At 42.4% G+C, this 17,911-nt stretch overlaps 1 protein-coding gene across 3 annotated transcripts in view; it reads right to left on the bottom strand.

Annotated features, from left to right (window-relative positions):
- Positions 1-17,911, bottom strand: part of LOC145342968 (E3 ubiquitin-protein ligase RNF38) — a 217,407-nt gene that overhangs the window by 25,789 nt on the left and 173,707 nt on the right. For all 3 annotated transcript variants that reach the window (XM_080188635.1, XM_080188636.1, XM_080188637.1), the window contains 2 exons: positions 10,241-10,408; positions 5,626-5,796 (listed from right to left, as the gene is read on the bottom strand). In XM_080188635.1, coding sequence (XP_080044761.1) covers positions 5,626-5,796; positions 10,241-10,408 — 339 coding nt within the window. The remainder of the gene's footprint in view (positions 1-5,625; positions 5,797-10,240; positions 10,409-17,911) is intronic.

Here is a 17,911-nt window from a genome sequence, read left to right as displayed (position 1 = left end):
GATGTAATAGAGAGGATTGATGAGGGTATTGCAGTTGATGTGGTGTATACGGCCTTCCAAATGACATTTGATAAAATGCCACAGAAAAGATTTCTCAGCAAAGAGGCACAATTGTGGCATGTTTAGTTTAGTGACAAGAAACAGGGATTTTTGCGACTAGAGAAAGGTATGCACTGGTAATCCCAAGGATCACGGATTTTCTGTCTCTACACAAAACCTGGAAGTACTGTAAATTGTGAGAAAGACAATGACAGACTTCAAAAGGACATAGATAAACTTTGAATAGGTATACACATGGTCGGTGAAATTTAATGTGGAGAAATGTGAAGTGATACGTTTTAGTGGAAAGGTGAGAGACAATGGGCAGGATTCTCTGGCTCCGCCACAGCGTGTTTCATGGCAGCAGGTGGCCGCCAGCTGTTGGGTGAGCAGTATGACCTTCAGGTCCTGCCGCTATCAATGGGATTTCCCACTGAATATACCCCTCTCTGCCAGGAAACATGCAGTGGGGATGTGCCATCAGCAGGATGGTGGGAAAATCCCATCCAATATAAATTAAACAGTACAATTTTGAAGTGGAAGCAGAAAGAGGGAGAGCTCTGGTGCAAGTATTCAAATCTTTGAAGGTGACAGGGATCCTGGGCCTCAGTAATAGACGCAGAATACAAAAACAAAGATATTATGGGAAACACTTATAAAAGATTGGTTAAGCCACTGCTTGAGTAGCGAATTCAATTCTAGGCACTAAACTTTAGTTAAGAATAAGAATGAGCAGCGACAGATCAGCCATGATCTTATTGAATGGCGGGGCAGGCTCGAAGGGCTGGATGGCCTACTCCTGCTCCTATTTCTTATGTTCTTATCAAGGTTTCAGAAAGGATGTAGAAGAGATTTACTAGAAAGGCAGCAGGGATGAGGCATTTCAGTTATGTGGGGAAAGTGGAGTAGCTTAATTGTTATCCTTAGAGCCGAGGAATCAAGTAGATTTGATAAGGGTGTTAAAAGTCATGAGCGGTTTTTATTAAAATTTTATTAAATACATAAGGAGCAATTATCTCCAGTGGTAGAAGAGCCAATTACCAGATGAGATGGATTTAAACTGGTTGGCAAAAAAAGGAGACATGAGGAAACATTTTCTCGTTATTCAAAGTTGTGTGGTCTTGCATCCACTACTTGAAAGGATGCAGAAGCACATTCAATTATAACTTTCAAATGGGAATTGGATAAATTCATGAAGGAAAAATGTTTATAGGGCTATGGAGAAGGAGCAGGGGAGTGGAACTAATTGTACAGCTCTACCAAGGTGTCAGTCCAGGCACAATGGGTTGAAAAGCCTTCTTCCACTATGTATTCATTATGTTACCTGTAATTCAATTGGTAGAATTCTCATCTCGGAGTCAGAAAGTTAAGCATAAAAATACAGGTTGATACTCCATTGCAGTACTGAGAGAATGATGCCAGAGCTGCTGTCTTTCAGAGCAGGTATTAAATTGGGATCCTGACTGCTCTCTCAGGCAGAGATAAAAGATCTCCAGGCAATATTCTGAAGAGCAGGGAGTCATCCTTAGTATCCTGGTCAATAAATGCCCCTCAATCTACACAAAAACACATTATCTGGTCACCACTTTGCGGTTATTTATGGGAGATTGCAGTGTAGAATTTGGCTGCCATGCCCTCTGCATTGCACAGTGTCTACACTTTAGAAGTGTTTGATTGGCTATAAAGCGTTTATGAACGTCCTGAGGTCATGAAAGGCACTGTAGATGCAAGTCTTTGTTCTATGATTCAAACCTTAGTTTAGTGAAATGTGATTAGATAGGATAGGCAAAGTGTAAACTGGAAGAAATATCCACTTGCTGTGGGTATATTACTTGGTCTGATAAACCATTATTAATTGAAATAATTGTCTAAAAATAACAACATATATATCTAAGTTGTCACAGTCAACAATTATTTAAAATGTCAAACATTGATAAGTTCAGGATTTCACAGATGTTATTCTGTTATGTTTTTTCTCAGATACTACACAGATTGAGAAGGAATTTGCAACCATTTTTGATCACAAAGTTACATTTAATAAACTTATATACTTTTGATATTTTATAAAGTCAAAATAAATTCAGGATTTATGGATAAACTAAGGTTTTTTTTCCTGAATGAATTAGGTCACAATGGAGACTTCTGCTTGCAAGGCAATATAAGATACTTGGCATCATATGCTTGAGCCCCTGATGTGAGCTAAAGCCAAGAGGCATTAAAAGTAAGCTGCTATAGAGATGTGTCAGAGCAACTGCACTTAAACCAAAGCATGATTTAAAACAAAAAGAATGGGTGATGAATGTGCCTAATGATGGGCATCCTCACTTCACTAATTTTTTTATAATGTAGTAGCGTATAAATTTCCATTATTTCTAAAAAGTGACATGGGCATTAGAAAATATTCACTTTATTTGGTCTGCAATCCTTCATTTAAATTTCCTTTATAGCTAAAACTGTAACTTTAAAGAACATGCTATTAGTTACTGATGACAAAACTGCTCTAATTTGAATTTTCCAATCCCATTAGTTGTTTTTATTATTCCTGCATGAGATTTGGGGCTCGCTGGTTAGACCAATATTTATTGCCTATTGCTAATTGCCCTTGAGAAGGCGGTAGTCAGCTGCCGTCTTATACCATTGCAGTTAATATGGTGACATATACAAATTGTAGATGGTACACATTGCAGCCACTGTGTCAACGGTGGAGGGAGTGAATCTTTGTGGATGGGGTGCCAATCAAGCAGCTCATTTGTCCTGGAGCTTCTTGAACGTTGTTGGAACTGTTCTCATCCAAGCAAGTGCAGAATATTCTATCACGGTCCTGACTTGTGCCTTGTAAATGGTGGGCAGGATTGGGAGAGTCAGGAGGTGAATTACTCGCCACAGGAATCTTAGCCTCAGACTCTACTTGTAATCATGTTATTTATATGGTTAGTTCAGTTTCGGGTCAATAGTATCCCCCAAGATGTTAACAGTAGAGGATTCAACGACGATAATGCAATTGAATATCGAGAGGCAATGGTTGGATTCTTTCTTCTTGCAGATGGTCACCGCCTGAAACTTGTGTGGTGCAAATGCTACTCGCCACTTATTAGGCCAAGACTAACAATCATCCAGATCTTGCTGCATTTTGACGTTGACTGCTTCAGTACCTAAGGAGTTGTGAACCATGCTGAACATTAGCAGTCATCATCAAACATCCCCACTTCTGACCTTATGATGGAAGAAAGTTCATTGATGAAGCAACTGAAGATGGTTGGGTCTAGGACACTACCTTGAGGAACTCTTGCAGTGATATCCTGGATCTGAGCTGATTGACCTCTAACAATCACAACCACTTTCTTCTGTGATACTCCCTTCCCCCATTGTGATGAGGTCAACATCACCAAAGCACTGCATTTCACTACCGTCATGAAGGAAGGCCAGCATTTTGGTCCTTTCCTTGCAGCAAGAAGCTGCTCTTGCAATTGAGCACATCTTCTATGTGGCACATGGGCACTGAGTGGAATCTGATTTGACAGATATTAGAGACGATTCTCCCAAAAAAATTTGAAGTGTCGAATTTGTGGGAAAACTAGAATAATTCACACTGGTTTTTCCAGCACAATCTCCCACACACTGTGCACTGCAGAGGCCACCAGTATGAATATCATTAAGTTTAAGGGAGCGGGGCACATTCCCCCCCAGGAGGCTGAAACCAGCAGGTCACTGCGCATGCTCAGTGGCCCTGAACTGTCAGTCTCTGATTTGCTGGCCAGCTCAATCAGTGGCCAGCCCAAGATCCTCACAGTACTGCCCCCCAATTCCCCAATGGCACGATCGCGGCCCCCCCCTCCATTCACGGGCCAGCCCTGAACCCCCCCATCCCAGCCCTGAATCCCCATTGCAGCCCATGCCCATCTCCAGCATTTCCCCCCCACCCCGACCCCAGTAGTAACAATCCCACCCACAGACATACCCTAACCTCCCCGACAGGCCAACCAGCTGACCACCCCTTCCCCCAGCCCGCCATGATCGCTAGTCTCCCTCCAATGCCGACCAGATCCCAATGCAAGGACCCTCCCCACCCCCATGAATTGTCCCTGGGCACTGCCCTCGCAGCCCCACTCCTCTTGGCACTGCCCCATGCCTGGTGGACAGTGCCAGGGTGATGTGGGAATGGGCATTTTGCTCTTTGGGCAGTGCCAGGGGGCAAGGCTGGCACTGCCAGAGGGCACCACCCTACCTCCGTGGGGCCCTGATTGCTCCAACTTCACTCCAGCAGGGTGGGGCTGTTAGTGGGGAGCTACTCTAAACCCCGCCAGAGTGAAATACTCCTGGCAGGGCTGGAGATGCTTGTGAGCCTGGAGAATTCAGTCCCGGGCCTGCTAATATGTATGCAAAATACTATTTAAATGCTAGCTGTGCCTCCCACATGATTTCTGGCAACGCCGCCAGAAATCTGGGCCTGAGAGACACAAACACAGCATGAATACCCACAGGAATCCTGCGTATTGGCTGATGTGCAATTCTTCCGGCCTGCTGCATTAATATTTTTAGCACTGCAGGATAGGAGAATCACCCCCGATAGTATTAGTCAAACACAAAATACCCAAACAATACTGGCCTTTTTACATTTGTGGGTTGCAGGCATCACTGGTTAAGTCCAACATTTACTGGTCAGCCCTTATTGCTCTTGTGGTGAGGTGCCTTCCTGAACTGCTACAGTCATGTGCTGAAGGTACTCCAGTAGCGCTTTTAGGGAGGGTGTTCTAGGGGTTTGAGTCAGTGACAATGAAGAAACAATTACATGTTTACACGGCAGGTTGGTGTTTGATTTGGCGGTTCCCTTGGAAGTGGTGATGCTCCCATGTATCACCTGTCCATGTCCTTTTGAGAAGAGATTGCATCATAGGAGGAGGCAATTGACATGTGGTGGATTAGTTGGATGAAATGGAGACGTTTGGGTCCTAAAACCTATGATCCTATAACTGGAGTGGCTTTTTGCATTTTTTAATGACCACAGGTAAAAGGTATGGCATAGGTCAGGGGAGGCAATGTCCTAGTGAGCTATCACTAGACTATTAATCCAGAAACTCAGCTATTGTTCTGGGTTTGAATCCCGCCATGGAAGATGGTGGAATTTGAATTCAATAAAAAAAATCTGGAATTGAGAATCTACTGATGACCATGAAACCATTGTCAATTGTCAGTGCATGTTATGCTTAGAGTTTGGTTATGTACAGACCTGGTTTGACTTCGAAGTTCCATCAATACAATACCCTATTAGTCAAGAGACAGTCAGAAAATGTGGAACTGCAGCTCTGAGACAGTCAGTGCCTTTCGTAAAAGGGGCAAGAGAAAGGAAAGGAACTGAAAATGCGGAAATTACGATATCCCTTTTGAAGTTTGGCACTTAATTTCATAGTGATATGAAAGAGATATTTGCTGAAATGTTACTACCAAATGCACTATCTTACCAGACACTTCAACGAAAATTTAGACCTCAAAAAGTCATATTTAAAAATGATAATTTTAAATTGGAGGCAGAAAAAAATACAACTGCTTAAACCCATCCAAAGTCATAAATGTTAAAATATTACTCACCGACCGCGACTGCTGTGTTTGGAAAGGAACGAACTGGCCCGGGGGTGGCACGTGAGGATGATGGTGGGGCGACAGATGTGGAGGATGCAATATAAAGGGATCGCTTGAGATTAAAGGAGGAAATGCAGCATATGAAACTGGCAAATGTTGTACAGAACATGCTTGGAGCATCTGGTGGGAAAAAAAAGCAACATCTCAAATTACCACTGTACTTGAATAGATATTATAGTTTAGGGATAAATTAGATTAATAATCCTCAACTTTTCATTATTTTCTACTCAACATTTCAGTTGAACAAGTGGGATCTTCAGGCAGACAGGGAATAATAACCAATCATACATGTTACTGGTGGAAAAGAGACAATAAACAAAATATAAATGTGCAAGTTAAATATAAAAATGGATGTAAAATGAACAGTCGCCATGTCTGGAAACTCTACCACATTAACTTTGAACAGCTCAACTTGATTTGGTAAAGAGTTAAGCCAGCACATCTGTTTGGTCAGATCCCATAATTACACCTGTTTGCCCTAAATCAACCTCCAGGCAAAAAAATAAGGTGAAGGCGTTAGTGTATGTGCTTGGCTTGTGGGGCTTGGAGAAACTCTATAAATTTAATAGCTCTCATTCAGTAATTCCAATCTTGACTGTACATTTTTGGTTCATTTTAAGTCGGTGAGCTGAGAGTATTGTGGACTTTAAAAACTTACATCGAAACAAATGAATGTAGGCCCAATCATTCCATGTCAGTGTTCACTCTTCAAATGAGCAAATAGTTCCAATCGCATTTTTCCTTCCTAATTCCCAGATCCCTTCATTCCTTTTCCCATCATCCAACTATCTAATTTCATATTGAATGTTGACATAGTTTCTGTCTTAACCATTAACCTTGGAAATAAATTTCACATCTTCATAACTTTCTTAAAAGAAGTCTTTCATTTCCTTTGTTCTAAATTGCTCACATTTCATATTGCATCTAATGCCCCTTGGTCCCAAGCCCTCTACCTACTCTCCGAGCTCTTTACCAAGTTTCATCCTTTCATTGCTCAAAGATTTATATCTTACTACGTATTACAGAAAAAAGCCTCAATTTTCAATCTTTCTTTGCATTTGTATTTCCTCATACCTGGCAGCATGTTGTTTTATTACAGCTTACCATAGTTGTATATTGGCTGATCATTATTGGCTGGATTTTCATGCAATCAGGGACACTCCATAGAGGGGTGAAAATGGTGAATAGGAACCTATTCCACTATCCCTGACCCCATTCCCAGGTTGAGCAATTTTTAGGAGTGCGCGTTAAGGATGCAGGTGGATTTGGGTTGCGAACCTGCACCTTGCATGACAGACTTAGCCAATCCAATTGTGGGATAGGTATGTCCTAGTGCTCTGCAATACTTCCATGGGGTTGGGACAGCTTTTCAAGAGTCATGGTTCACAGGTCCTCAGAGGTGTAGTGATGCACAGTCTACATGAGGGATCCTTTTGAAAAGTAAGTTCAGAAGATCCTCCTTATGCCCCCCAGGATATGACCCCATCACTCAGTCCCTATGGCTCTTTATGCCTACCCATGCCAAGGTATGCTGCCCTCCCAGGACCTACGGCCTCTCATGCAAAGCTCTGGCAGTTCCATGCTCACTCACCCACTACGTGCTGCATAGAACCAATGATTCCTTTGGTGACAATAGGATGTGTAAAATTTTTTTTTAAAGTCATTCATTAATAATTTTGCATTTTCTAAAAAAAAAAATTCCTTTTTAATTTGGGCCAATAGAAGTATCAATTATTCAGATCTTTAACTATCAATAGCTGATACTGCAAGTATTTGAAACCTCTTTATCATGTGTAAATAAACATTGTGAGATTAATAGAAAAGATCAGAGCCACAGCTCTCAATCAAGCAATTTTTTGGGTGGGGACTCAGGTGTTTTAGTGCTTTAATGGATTTCTGGGCTCTTAACCAAGCCTCATTATGCATCCTTAGTTTACTCCAGAAGTTTCCCTGCCACAGGTAATAACCTGGATTTAACAGTATCCCTTTTTAACGTAACACCACTATCCACTTTCTAATCTTCTGACACAGACATGATACATACATACTCAAAAAGAGCTTTGAAGCATAGCTTCTAGACTCTGCAATTTCCTCTCTCATCTCATGATACAGCCTACAGATTTTCACCATGTAATCTATCTCTAGATTAATTAATTTGTTATCTGTCAAAATATTGCTCACCTTACTTAACATCCTCTTCAATATCTTTCGTTTAGAAAAAAGATGCGAAAAACTTAACAAAAAAAACCTTTTGATCTTCTATCTTCTCAGCGGGTTGAACCAGAGTTGAGAGGGTTGAACTATGAGGACAGGCTGAATAAACTAGGCTTGTACTCGTTAGAGTTTAGAAGAATGAGGGGAGATCTCATTGAGACATATAAGATGATGAATGGGATGGATAGGATAGAGGTGGAGAGGCTCTACCCGCTCAGAAAGGACAGTAGGACTAGAGGGCACAGTCTCAAGATAAAGGGGGGGTGGTTTAGAACGGAGTTGAGGAGGAACTTCTTCACTCAAAGGGTGGTGAATCTCTGGAATTCTCTGCCCGTTTGGTGGAGGCTGCCTCGCTAAATATATTTAAGACGCGGGTTGATAGGTTTTTGATAGGCAAGGGGATTAACGGTTATGGGGAGAGGGCGGGAGTGTGGAACTGAGACACGACATATCAGCCATGATCTTATTGAATGGCGGGGCAGGCTCGAGGGGCTAGATGGCCTACTCCTGCTCCTATTTCTTATGTTCTTATGTCACAACCCCTCAACTTCCCGCAGCAATAGGGCAGAGATGCTTCACTGCCTTTTCTGATGTTTTCTAACATGTTTCGTCACACTCTGTCTTAGTTTTCCTTACCCCTAAACTTCTTTTTGCATTCTTATTCAACTGTTTTTATTATTATCCTTATAATCTTCATAGGCCCTCTTCCATTATAATTGGTTTCTAATCTCTGTTTTTCTATGACACCTTTAGTAGTTTTTTTCTTTTAATGGCGTAAACTAACTCTATACCTTTCCTGTAATTGCTGTAGAATAACAGTACGGAATGAAGAAATGCTGTTGCTCAAGATTGAAATTGATTGACATAAATAATCTTGAAACAAGTGCTGCTACTTAGAATAGAAGGATTTCAGGATCCAGCTGTTGACAAAGGGATGTTCTCCAAGCTTAGCCTCAAGCAATGACAAAAAGCCTTTATCTCAGATTGTGCAAGGAGGAGTAATTTGAGATCTAACCTGTCACTCATTATGAGAAAGAGCAAATATGCCATGACCTCATCATGAGGGCGTTGCGGGGGGGGGGGGTAAACATTGAAGGCAGATTAGATGTTTACAGCAAGTGGGGACTTGTCCATTGTATCATAACTGATTAGACATGTGGTTTCCTCTGATCAAAAGACTGCTTGAAGGCAGCAGATTGGACAGATCAATCCAGTTACCAGGAGCCAATCCAAACTCAATGCTGATGATTGTATAGACAAATAGTAGCTACAACTCAAATTACATGAAATGACAAAACCAATTAAACTCTTTAGCAAAATAACTTTATCTGGGCAATCATCTGTCCAATGCCAGTAAAAGCAAACGGTGCAGAAATCATCATTTATATTTAGCATCTCTTGATGCTAAGAGATTAGAACATTGCACATGCTGCATGTCCCTAGTTCACTGGACCACTGTAAATTACCACCCTCACCCTTTAACTTATGAGCTGGAACCATTACCAACGTGGACACTGATCTATGTTAGATCTATGTTATAGGGATTTTGACATATTTTAAAATGGAAGAGGTGTTATGGTAAGACAGTTCCAGAATTAATCACACAGATACCCAAGTATGTCAATTTTATCTCTCAAAATCTACAGAAAGCTCCTCCAGCTTTGTACCAGTCTGGCTCTGTAAGCATTGTTTAGAGCACATTGGAGCAGCAGTGGGTTGCCTGTGTCAGAGATGAGAAGAAAAATTGGTTGCACAGCCTTTATGGTTGGTGACTGCCAAAAGAAAAATAGTGATTATTTTAACTTTTTAAGAATCTCTGTCTTCTCCAGCCAGGCTTAAAATATAAAGAGGAGCACAGTAATGAATGCTGCTTTTGAAATCTAAATTCTGGGAACGGAGTCACTCCTTTCTCATTATATTGATAAGATGTTTGAGGAAACATATCAAATGTTGCTTTCACGTTATTAATCTTCAACTCAAGCCCTGCCAAAATATGGTTGGAAGTCACCAATTCTATTGGGAAATCCCGGAAATATCAGGGGACACCAGCCAGCAGAGCAATTCCCTGGTCACTATCACTGCTGGAAATTGAAATGTTGTGGGCTGAAAAAGTTGTCTCTCTCAAACTTCTCAATCTAAAGGAATTTAAATCTAGATTGCACAATTTTTAACCTATAGAATAATTGGCACAGAGCACTGATACGTTATAGCTCAAAGTATTGCTCTTCATTCAAATTATTAGAACTTGCATTTTGAATCAACGATTAAGAATATCCATAAAAATGTACACAGCGTACTTATTTAATTCCATTTCTGTGTTAATGGTGGGAGTGACAATGTTCATACTGACCGGTGGTGGTACACTGCACACAGGATAATGCTGCCCACTAAATACGACTGAGCACCCTGGAACTTGTTGTGTGTTACATGCTGGGATGTGCTGCCCTGTGCAAAGTGGGATCCCATGTGGTGCTACAGTAGTAACGGTATATGAAACCGGAACTGCGCCCTGATGAATCTGCATAAAAACACAAATAATAACTACATATTATTCAGAAACTGAGAAACAATCTATCATAGTTCAGTACTCTTAGCTCAAACATAAAAAGCTTCCTTCATTAATTTACCTAAAAAGACAGCATTTAAAAGGCGAACCTTACAGAAATACATGAAATCCATAATTATAGGTCTGGTTTTGAACAAGTGCGTTCACCAGAGTTTTCAAAAGTATCATGCTTTGAAATTATAGCTTTTGAGGCGTCCCACCACAGACAATTACGTGGCCAAGGCCTCATACACATCTTAGGAAATATCAAAATTGGCTCAAATAACAATTGGTTATTCGGTTAATTATAAATAAATCAAATTCAGCAGAAAGTATCTGTGACAAGTAAGTAACAAGTAAGAAAGTCAATCAAATCCTTTTTTTTTAAAGTTAACATGATAGTCTCCAAGAAGTAAATTGAAAAAGTTTCATCAGCTCTCTGATGACAGAAATGTGATGTCAGGAGCAGGATCTAGATCAAACTAGAATACAGTTTCATGAACCAAAAACTACAAGTGAACTGCCTTCGGTTTCCACTTTCTACCTCATCGTACACTGACTGAGGAAGGAAATGACTTTATACAATGAGGATTATACAATCACAAATCTATCCACAATATTGAATCTTAAGAACTCATTTGATTGATTACACGATAGATCTCTGAAATAGTTGTCCTCTTAGTCTCAAATCTCCCCGCCTTTTCTGCATACAATTAAAATAAAATTTTATCCACTCCCCTTTTAGAAACTATCATTGATTGTGCTTTTACCAAGGTTTCGGGGAGGTCATTCTATGTTGGTAAAAAACCAAAAATATCTCAACTTTCTGAATTAGGCAAAGTTCTGATTCCACATTGAAGTCCAGCAATTATCACTGAATAGCAGAAAGACAACAAAATTAAGTTTCATGGCAGTATTCCCCATGACCAAAGAGCCTGATAACACTCAGATTAAATATAATCTTATGCAAAAATACAAGAATATCATCAAAGATTCATATTGCTTGAACTGCACTGATGAATTATTTTCTTGTTTTTAACCACATAGAATCCTACAGTGCAGAAAGAGGCCATTCGGCCCATTGAGTCTCCACTGACCACAATCCCACCCAGTTCCTATCTCCATAACCCCATGCATTTACCCTAGCTAGTCCCCCTGACTTCAAGGGGCAATTTTGCATGGCCAATCCACCTAACCCGCACACCTTTGGAATGTGGGAGGAAACCAGAGCACCCAGAGGAAACCCACGCACATAGAGAGAAGTGCAAACTCCACACAGGCAGTGACCCAAGCCGGGAATCGAAATTGGATCCCTGGCGCTGTGAGGCAGCAGTCCTAACCACTGTGCCACCCATGAATTTTGTCAATCGAAGGGACTCATCAGCTGCCCTGGGAAGAGACTGGGGAGGGTCCATCTTACACCAGTCTATGCTGGACCCGAGGCATATTTGCTCCATGGGCTCACACTTATTAAGGTACAGACAGCCCAAACACATCTCAATTGTTAAGCTTATGAGAAACAGCCAATTACAAAGAACAAAGAACAACCCAGCACGGGACACAGGCCCTTCGGCCCAACGAGCCCGCGCTGCCATTTCAACAAAGCATTTTCCTACACCTACCCTGCCCCGTGCGTATGTGAATGGTACCCCTAATGTAGCCAGATCCAGGGGAGAATAGTGTAGGGTCAATTTGGTACACCAATCAGCCTAAGAGCACATCTTTGGGGTGTGGGAGGAAACCGGAGCACCCGGAGGAAACCCACGCAACCACAGGGAGAATGCGCAAACTCCCACAGACACAGGCCCAAATCCATGTATCTGCACAGCTAGCAGTGATAGTCACTGAGCTGTTGTGGTGCCCGTCTGCTGGTCCAGATTTAAGCACACACATTGGCACGAAGTACTAGGCTACTCTCGAAACATCCAAAAGCAGCCCATGCACGACCCACCGTGTGCATGCCCCTCGTTTGACAACAAGGTGGACCGACACCTGTGGATTAAAAGAGACAAAACATTAACATGTAATATTACATTTCCAGTGTTGTCCCGAGGCTCTGACCCTTTTTAATACCGTCTTCTATAACCCTCCATCCCTGTTTCACTCATGTGTCTAAGTAAACCTTAAACAAGTCCAACGTGCCTGCCTCCACCACCTTACTTGGTAGCACATTCCATACCCCCACGACCCTCTGCGTGAAAAACCTTCCTCTAGTATCCAAATTATACTTCTCCCCCCTCACCCTTAGATCGTGACCTCTCGTAATAGTTGTCCCCAATCTAGGGAAAAGCCTGCCACTGTTGACTCTATCTATTCCCTTCATTATTTTATACACATTAGTTTGCATTCAAATCTAAACACACATCATTGAAGTAAAAATAGTTTCCTGACTTCTATCTTTCACATGCTCACCCCATAATCCATCAAGTTTTTTTAAAATGACATTTTACTTATCATTTCAATAACTGTTTAACTGATCTTGTTATAAAATGTTAAGTGCAAAGGTAATTGCTTTTATGGCCTGACAATAATGAACAGAATGGGTTTATGAAATTAATTAGACTAGGATGAATTTAATGCCATATTACTCTTGAACTATAATAATTGTCTTCCTCAACAATTCAACGTCTGCAATTAAGATTTGCCATCACTCACTTCGGGAGCAGGCAGAGGCTGGGGAGTATTTACCCATGAACGCTCTCACTCTGTGCAGCTCATCTCACTCTGTTGAGACTTCAATCTCAACTGTCCTTTTCTACTGTCACCAGTAGCAGACAATTAACTACACAATGAATAAATAGGGTGGCATAGTGGTTTGCACTGCTGCCTCACATATCAGGGGACCCGGGTTCAATTCCTGGTTCGGGTCATGTCTGTGCAGAGTCTGCACATTCTCCCAGTCTCTGCATGGGATTCCTCCAGGTGCTCCAGTCTCTTCCCACAGTCTGAAAGGCTTGCTTGTTGGTGCATTGGCCATGCTAAATTCTCCCCCAGTGTAACCCGAACAGGCGCCGGAGTATGGTGACTAGTAGATTTTCACAGTAACTTCATTGCAGTGTTAATGTAAGGCTACTTGTGACACTAATAAATAAATTTAAATGTAAATTTTTTTAAACCTTGAAAAATATTTAAATAATGTTCTGAAGTGGTTGCAATAGTGCCCATTGGTTTACGTTTTGATTTTTGGCAAGACCCCAAGGGCTGGTGGGGTCTGGTTAGGGGTGCAGAGGTTTTGTTTAAAGAAGATCAAGTGTGAGATTCAAGACACTTGCTCAGTCAATAAAGTCACATATTTCCTCAGAGTTTAAACCAACAAAAATAAAGTCAATTATACAGGGTCAGAAAGATAAAATGATTTACAAGTAGTTATGAGGATGTGAATTAACTAGGCAGCTGTGGTTGAACACACCACACTACAAGTGGCTGATGCAACCAAGGTGGAGTCCATGGATTTCGTGAATGTAAGTAAATATTTTGAGTCACCCAATCTCACCGAAACTCTCTCTCACAAGGCATTCCCGTCTTCACCCTTCAAAAATCTAACTTGGAAATTCTCTTTAAGAGTTGCTCCCACTTGGACAGCATCAATGCCGGCCACCTCGTAGGGTTTTGTTCTTGTGTCTTTAGATTCCATTCTCCTGGATTCCTGATTAAATGCTGAAGCATCAATTCAAGTACAATTTCAGATCTTTGGCTTTGTTGAGTAGAATACTACTGCTCCAAAGGAGTGCTTCTGGCCCAACGTCACAAAGCACTGAGTCACCAACCTTTGGCTGCCTCCTTAGATCTTCAGGGTTTCTCCTGAGTCTTTTTCACTTCAAGTGTGATACCCACCATCCTTTTCTTATTTGGAGTCTTTATTTTACTGCTTTTCTTTCTACTCTTTGTTTGGGGTCTCTCCCTATCCCCTCTCCCTTTGAACATAAGAAACAGGAGCAGGAGTAGGCCATCTAGCCCTTCGAGCCTGCCCTGCCATTCAATAAAATCATGGCTGATCTGATAGTGGTTCAGTTCCACTTACCCACCTGCTCCCCATAGCCCTTAATTCCTTATTGATCAGAAAACTATCTACCTGTGACTTAAAACATATTCAACGAGGTAGCCTCCACTGCTTCAATGGGCAGAGAATTCCAGAGATTCACTACCCTCTGAGAGAAGAAGTTCCTCCTCAACTCTGTTCTAAACTGACTCCCCCTTATTTTGAGGCTGTGTTCTCTCGTTCTTGTTTCCTTTCTGTGGAAAGAATCTCTCTGCCTCTACCCTATCCAGCCCCTTCATTATCTTATATGTCTCTATAAGATCACCCCTCAGCCTTCTAAACTCCAACGACTACAGGCCCAATCTACTTAATCTCTCCTCATAAGCTAACCCCCTCATCTCCAGTATCAACCTGGTGAACCTTCTCTGTACTCCCTCCAAGGCCAATATATCCTTTTGCAAATAAGGGGACCAAAGTTGCACACAGTACTCTAGTTGCGGCCTCACCAGTACCTTGTACAATTGCAGTAAGACCTCCCTGCTTTTATATTCCATCCCCCTCAGGATAAAGGCCAACATCCCATTTGCCTTCTTGATCACCTGCTGCACCTGCGGACTTGAGTTTTTGCGATTCATGCACAAGGACCCCCAAGTCCCTCTGCACAGTAGCATGTTGTAATTCTTCACCGTTTAAGTAATAGTCCATTTTACTATTATTCCTTCCAAAGTGGATAACCTCTCACTTGCCAACGTTATAGTCCATCTGCCAGATCCTCGCCCACTCACTCAGCCTATCCAAATCTCTCTGCAGACTTTCCACGTCCTCCACGTAATTTGCTTTCCCACTCATCTTTGTGTCATCAACAAACTTTGTTACCCTACACTCGGTCCCCTCCTCCAGATTGTCTATGTATATGGTAAACAGTTGAGGCCCCAGCACCGATCCCTGCGGCACGCCACTAGTCACCAACTGCCAACCAGAAAAGCACTCATTTATTCCAACTCTCTGCTTCCTGTTAGATAGCCAATCCTCAATCCACGCTAACACTTTACCCCCAACTCTGTGTACCTTAATCGTCTGCAGCAACCTTTTGTGAGGCACCTTATCAAACACCTTCTGGAAATCCAAAAATACTACATCCACCGGTTCCCTTCTGTCAACCGCACTCGTTACATCTTCATAAAAATCCAGTAAATTCGTCAAATACGACTTTCCCTTCATGAATCCATGCTGCGTCTGCTTGATTGAACCATTCTTTTCCAGGTGTCCTGCTATTTCTTCTTTAATGATAGATTCCAGCATTTTCCCAACTACGGACATTAAGCTAACCGGCCTGTAGTTACCTGCCTATTGTCTACTTCCTTTTTACTTTAACCACTCTTTTCCTTTTCATATATTTGTAAAAACGTTTGCAATCAGTTTTTATATTTTGCGCTAGTTTAGTTTCATAACCTATCTTTATCGCTTTCTTAGTAGTTCTTTGTTGTTTTTTAAAGCTTTCCCAATCTTCTAATTCCCCACTAGTTTTGGCCACTTTGGGACCTGTCCTTGCCCCTGACTGGGACACTTGCCTTCTTGATAGCTCCCAGTCACCTGACCTGGGTTTTCATGCGTTTCCTTATGCACTGGATCTAAATAAAATGTAAAAATGCTGATCCTTGTATGTGTAGCCTGCTCCAGGTCTGTGCATGCACAAAAGCTCTGAGGTCCATCAGGGATTGAAGTTCTCGATCTTTGCACTCTCTAATAAGTTAAGTTTTGGTTTCATAACATTTCAGTTTAGACATTCCATCTCCTCCACTGAGGAGGAGGATGGGGAAACCATATATTTGGAAGGTGGAATAGAAGACAGTTACCTGTGCTAATTTTATCCAGTTTTTAATTTTCTCGGCTGGCATGAGGCCTGGGCAACCTTTACTTCAGCCTAATTAGCATGTGCTAAGGCTTAACTGTGCCTGAGTGTAATGCAATGGCAAGGTGGTCAGAGATAAGAATCTGCAGAAGGCCACCACAAGGGACCTCAGGAAACTATCCCCAAGAAAAGTTAAGTGGTTGAAAGGAAGGTCAGAAGACACCCCTGCTACCCAAAAAACAGCCTTAACAAAGATGAAAAGATTGAATTTATCTGGAACATTACAGAAGCCAATCCAACATCCTGCTAGATTTTGTTCATGAGACCAGCACTGGTCATCACAGCTACAACCAGTGGTTAAAACTGCATCAGGTTCAGAATTATGTCATCAGACCCAAATAATTAAGTATTGCTGAGGCTTCCAGTTGCCTGAAGAGACAACCTCACCCATCCTGGAATGTCCACTAAGTTCAAATGGCATAGGATAGTAACAAATTGGCAATGGTAAGTACACTCACATGATTTTCGAGCAGGAATGTTTCCTGTCAGCGTGATGCTACACCAGAGATTCTGAGGGGGCTGACCTCGCTACTGATACTGAGATGCATTTAAATTAATGCTAATAAGCGAGCAAGCAAGCAAGCTGTGTTCATGCCTGACAAGTTGATTTAAAACTGCCCCCTCTGCTGGATTACTGAGATCAAATATTTTCAGAGGACTTAAGAAAGATGTAGGGGGCGATCTTCCACCTTGTTCCACCCATTGTCCAGTGTGGCAAGGTGGTAAGATAGTGCATGAGGCATAAAGTCAGACGCCCGGAGCCAAACTGTTCGGTATCTTCCTAGCTCCTTTATATAGGTACAAACTGCTTCACACCCAAAATAAGTATGATTAGCACGAATTTAAATGCATCTCAATATCAGCAAAGTCAGCATACTATCACCCCGCTCCCACACCCTCTCGGAATCTCCCTATCTCACCAGCATGATGTCACGCTGGCAGGAATCCTGCTCAATAAAAATGCGGTTAGGTGCAGCAGTAGTGAGGGGTGAATACCAACCCCTGGAGTGTAGCAGAGGTTCTCAGCTGCTGCTGTAGGGTTGGGTGAGGGGCTTGCATTGTTGCAGAGGTTTGGGGGGGGTGGGGGGGGGGCTTGTGCCATTTTGGAGCTATTCAGGTTGGGACTCGTTTCCGGCTTGTGTCGCATGCATTCCGCCTGGCTGCCCAGTGACCCTTGAGGGTTGCTCCTGAGGGTGGTTCCCAGCCCCCCTGACACTGCCATGGTCACCCTGTCATCTGTCTGCCAGGCAGGCTCTGTGACTGACCGCTGACATTCCATCCCAGACCCACTAACAGTGACGGGCACCAGCTCTGCCAGCTGCTGCTCCAATCAAGAGGGCTCTGCAGCTGTAAAGAGGTCCTCACACTGCATGGACTCTGCATTGCTCCCTTTGATGGGAACCCAACCCATGACAGTACAAGGGTGCCCCTCCCCCATCTGTCTGAACTGTGTGCTGCTGCAGATTGTGTATCAGCAAGGAGATAGTGTGGCACTCGTACCATATGCTCACATACCTTGCACCTGGAGAGACCTGAGGGCACCTGCTCCTGGTGGCAGTGAGAGTCATGGCGGCCCTTATCTTTT

This window comes from Carcharhinus amblyrhynchos, chromosome 5 (assembly GCF_965287045.1).
Source record: "Carcharhinus amblyrhynchos chromosome 5, sCarAmb.v2.hapA, whole genome shotgun sequence".
NCBI lineage: Eukaryota > Metazoa > Chordata > Chondrichthyes > Carcharhiniformes > Carcharhinidae > Carcharhinus > Carcharhinus amblyrhynchos.
This window is presented reverse-complemented; position numbering and strand designations above follow the sequence as displayed.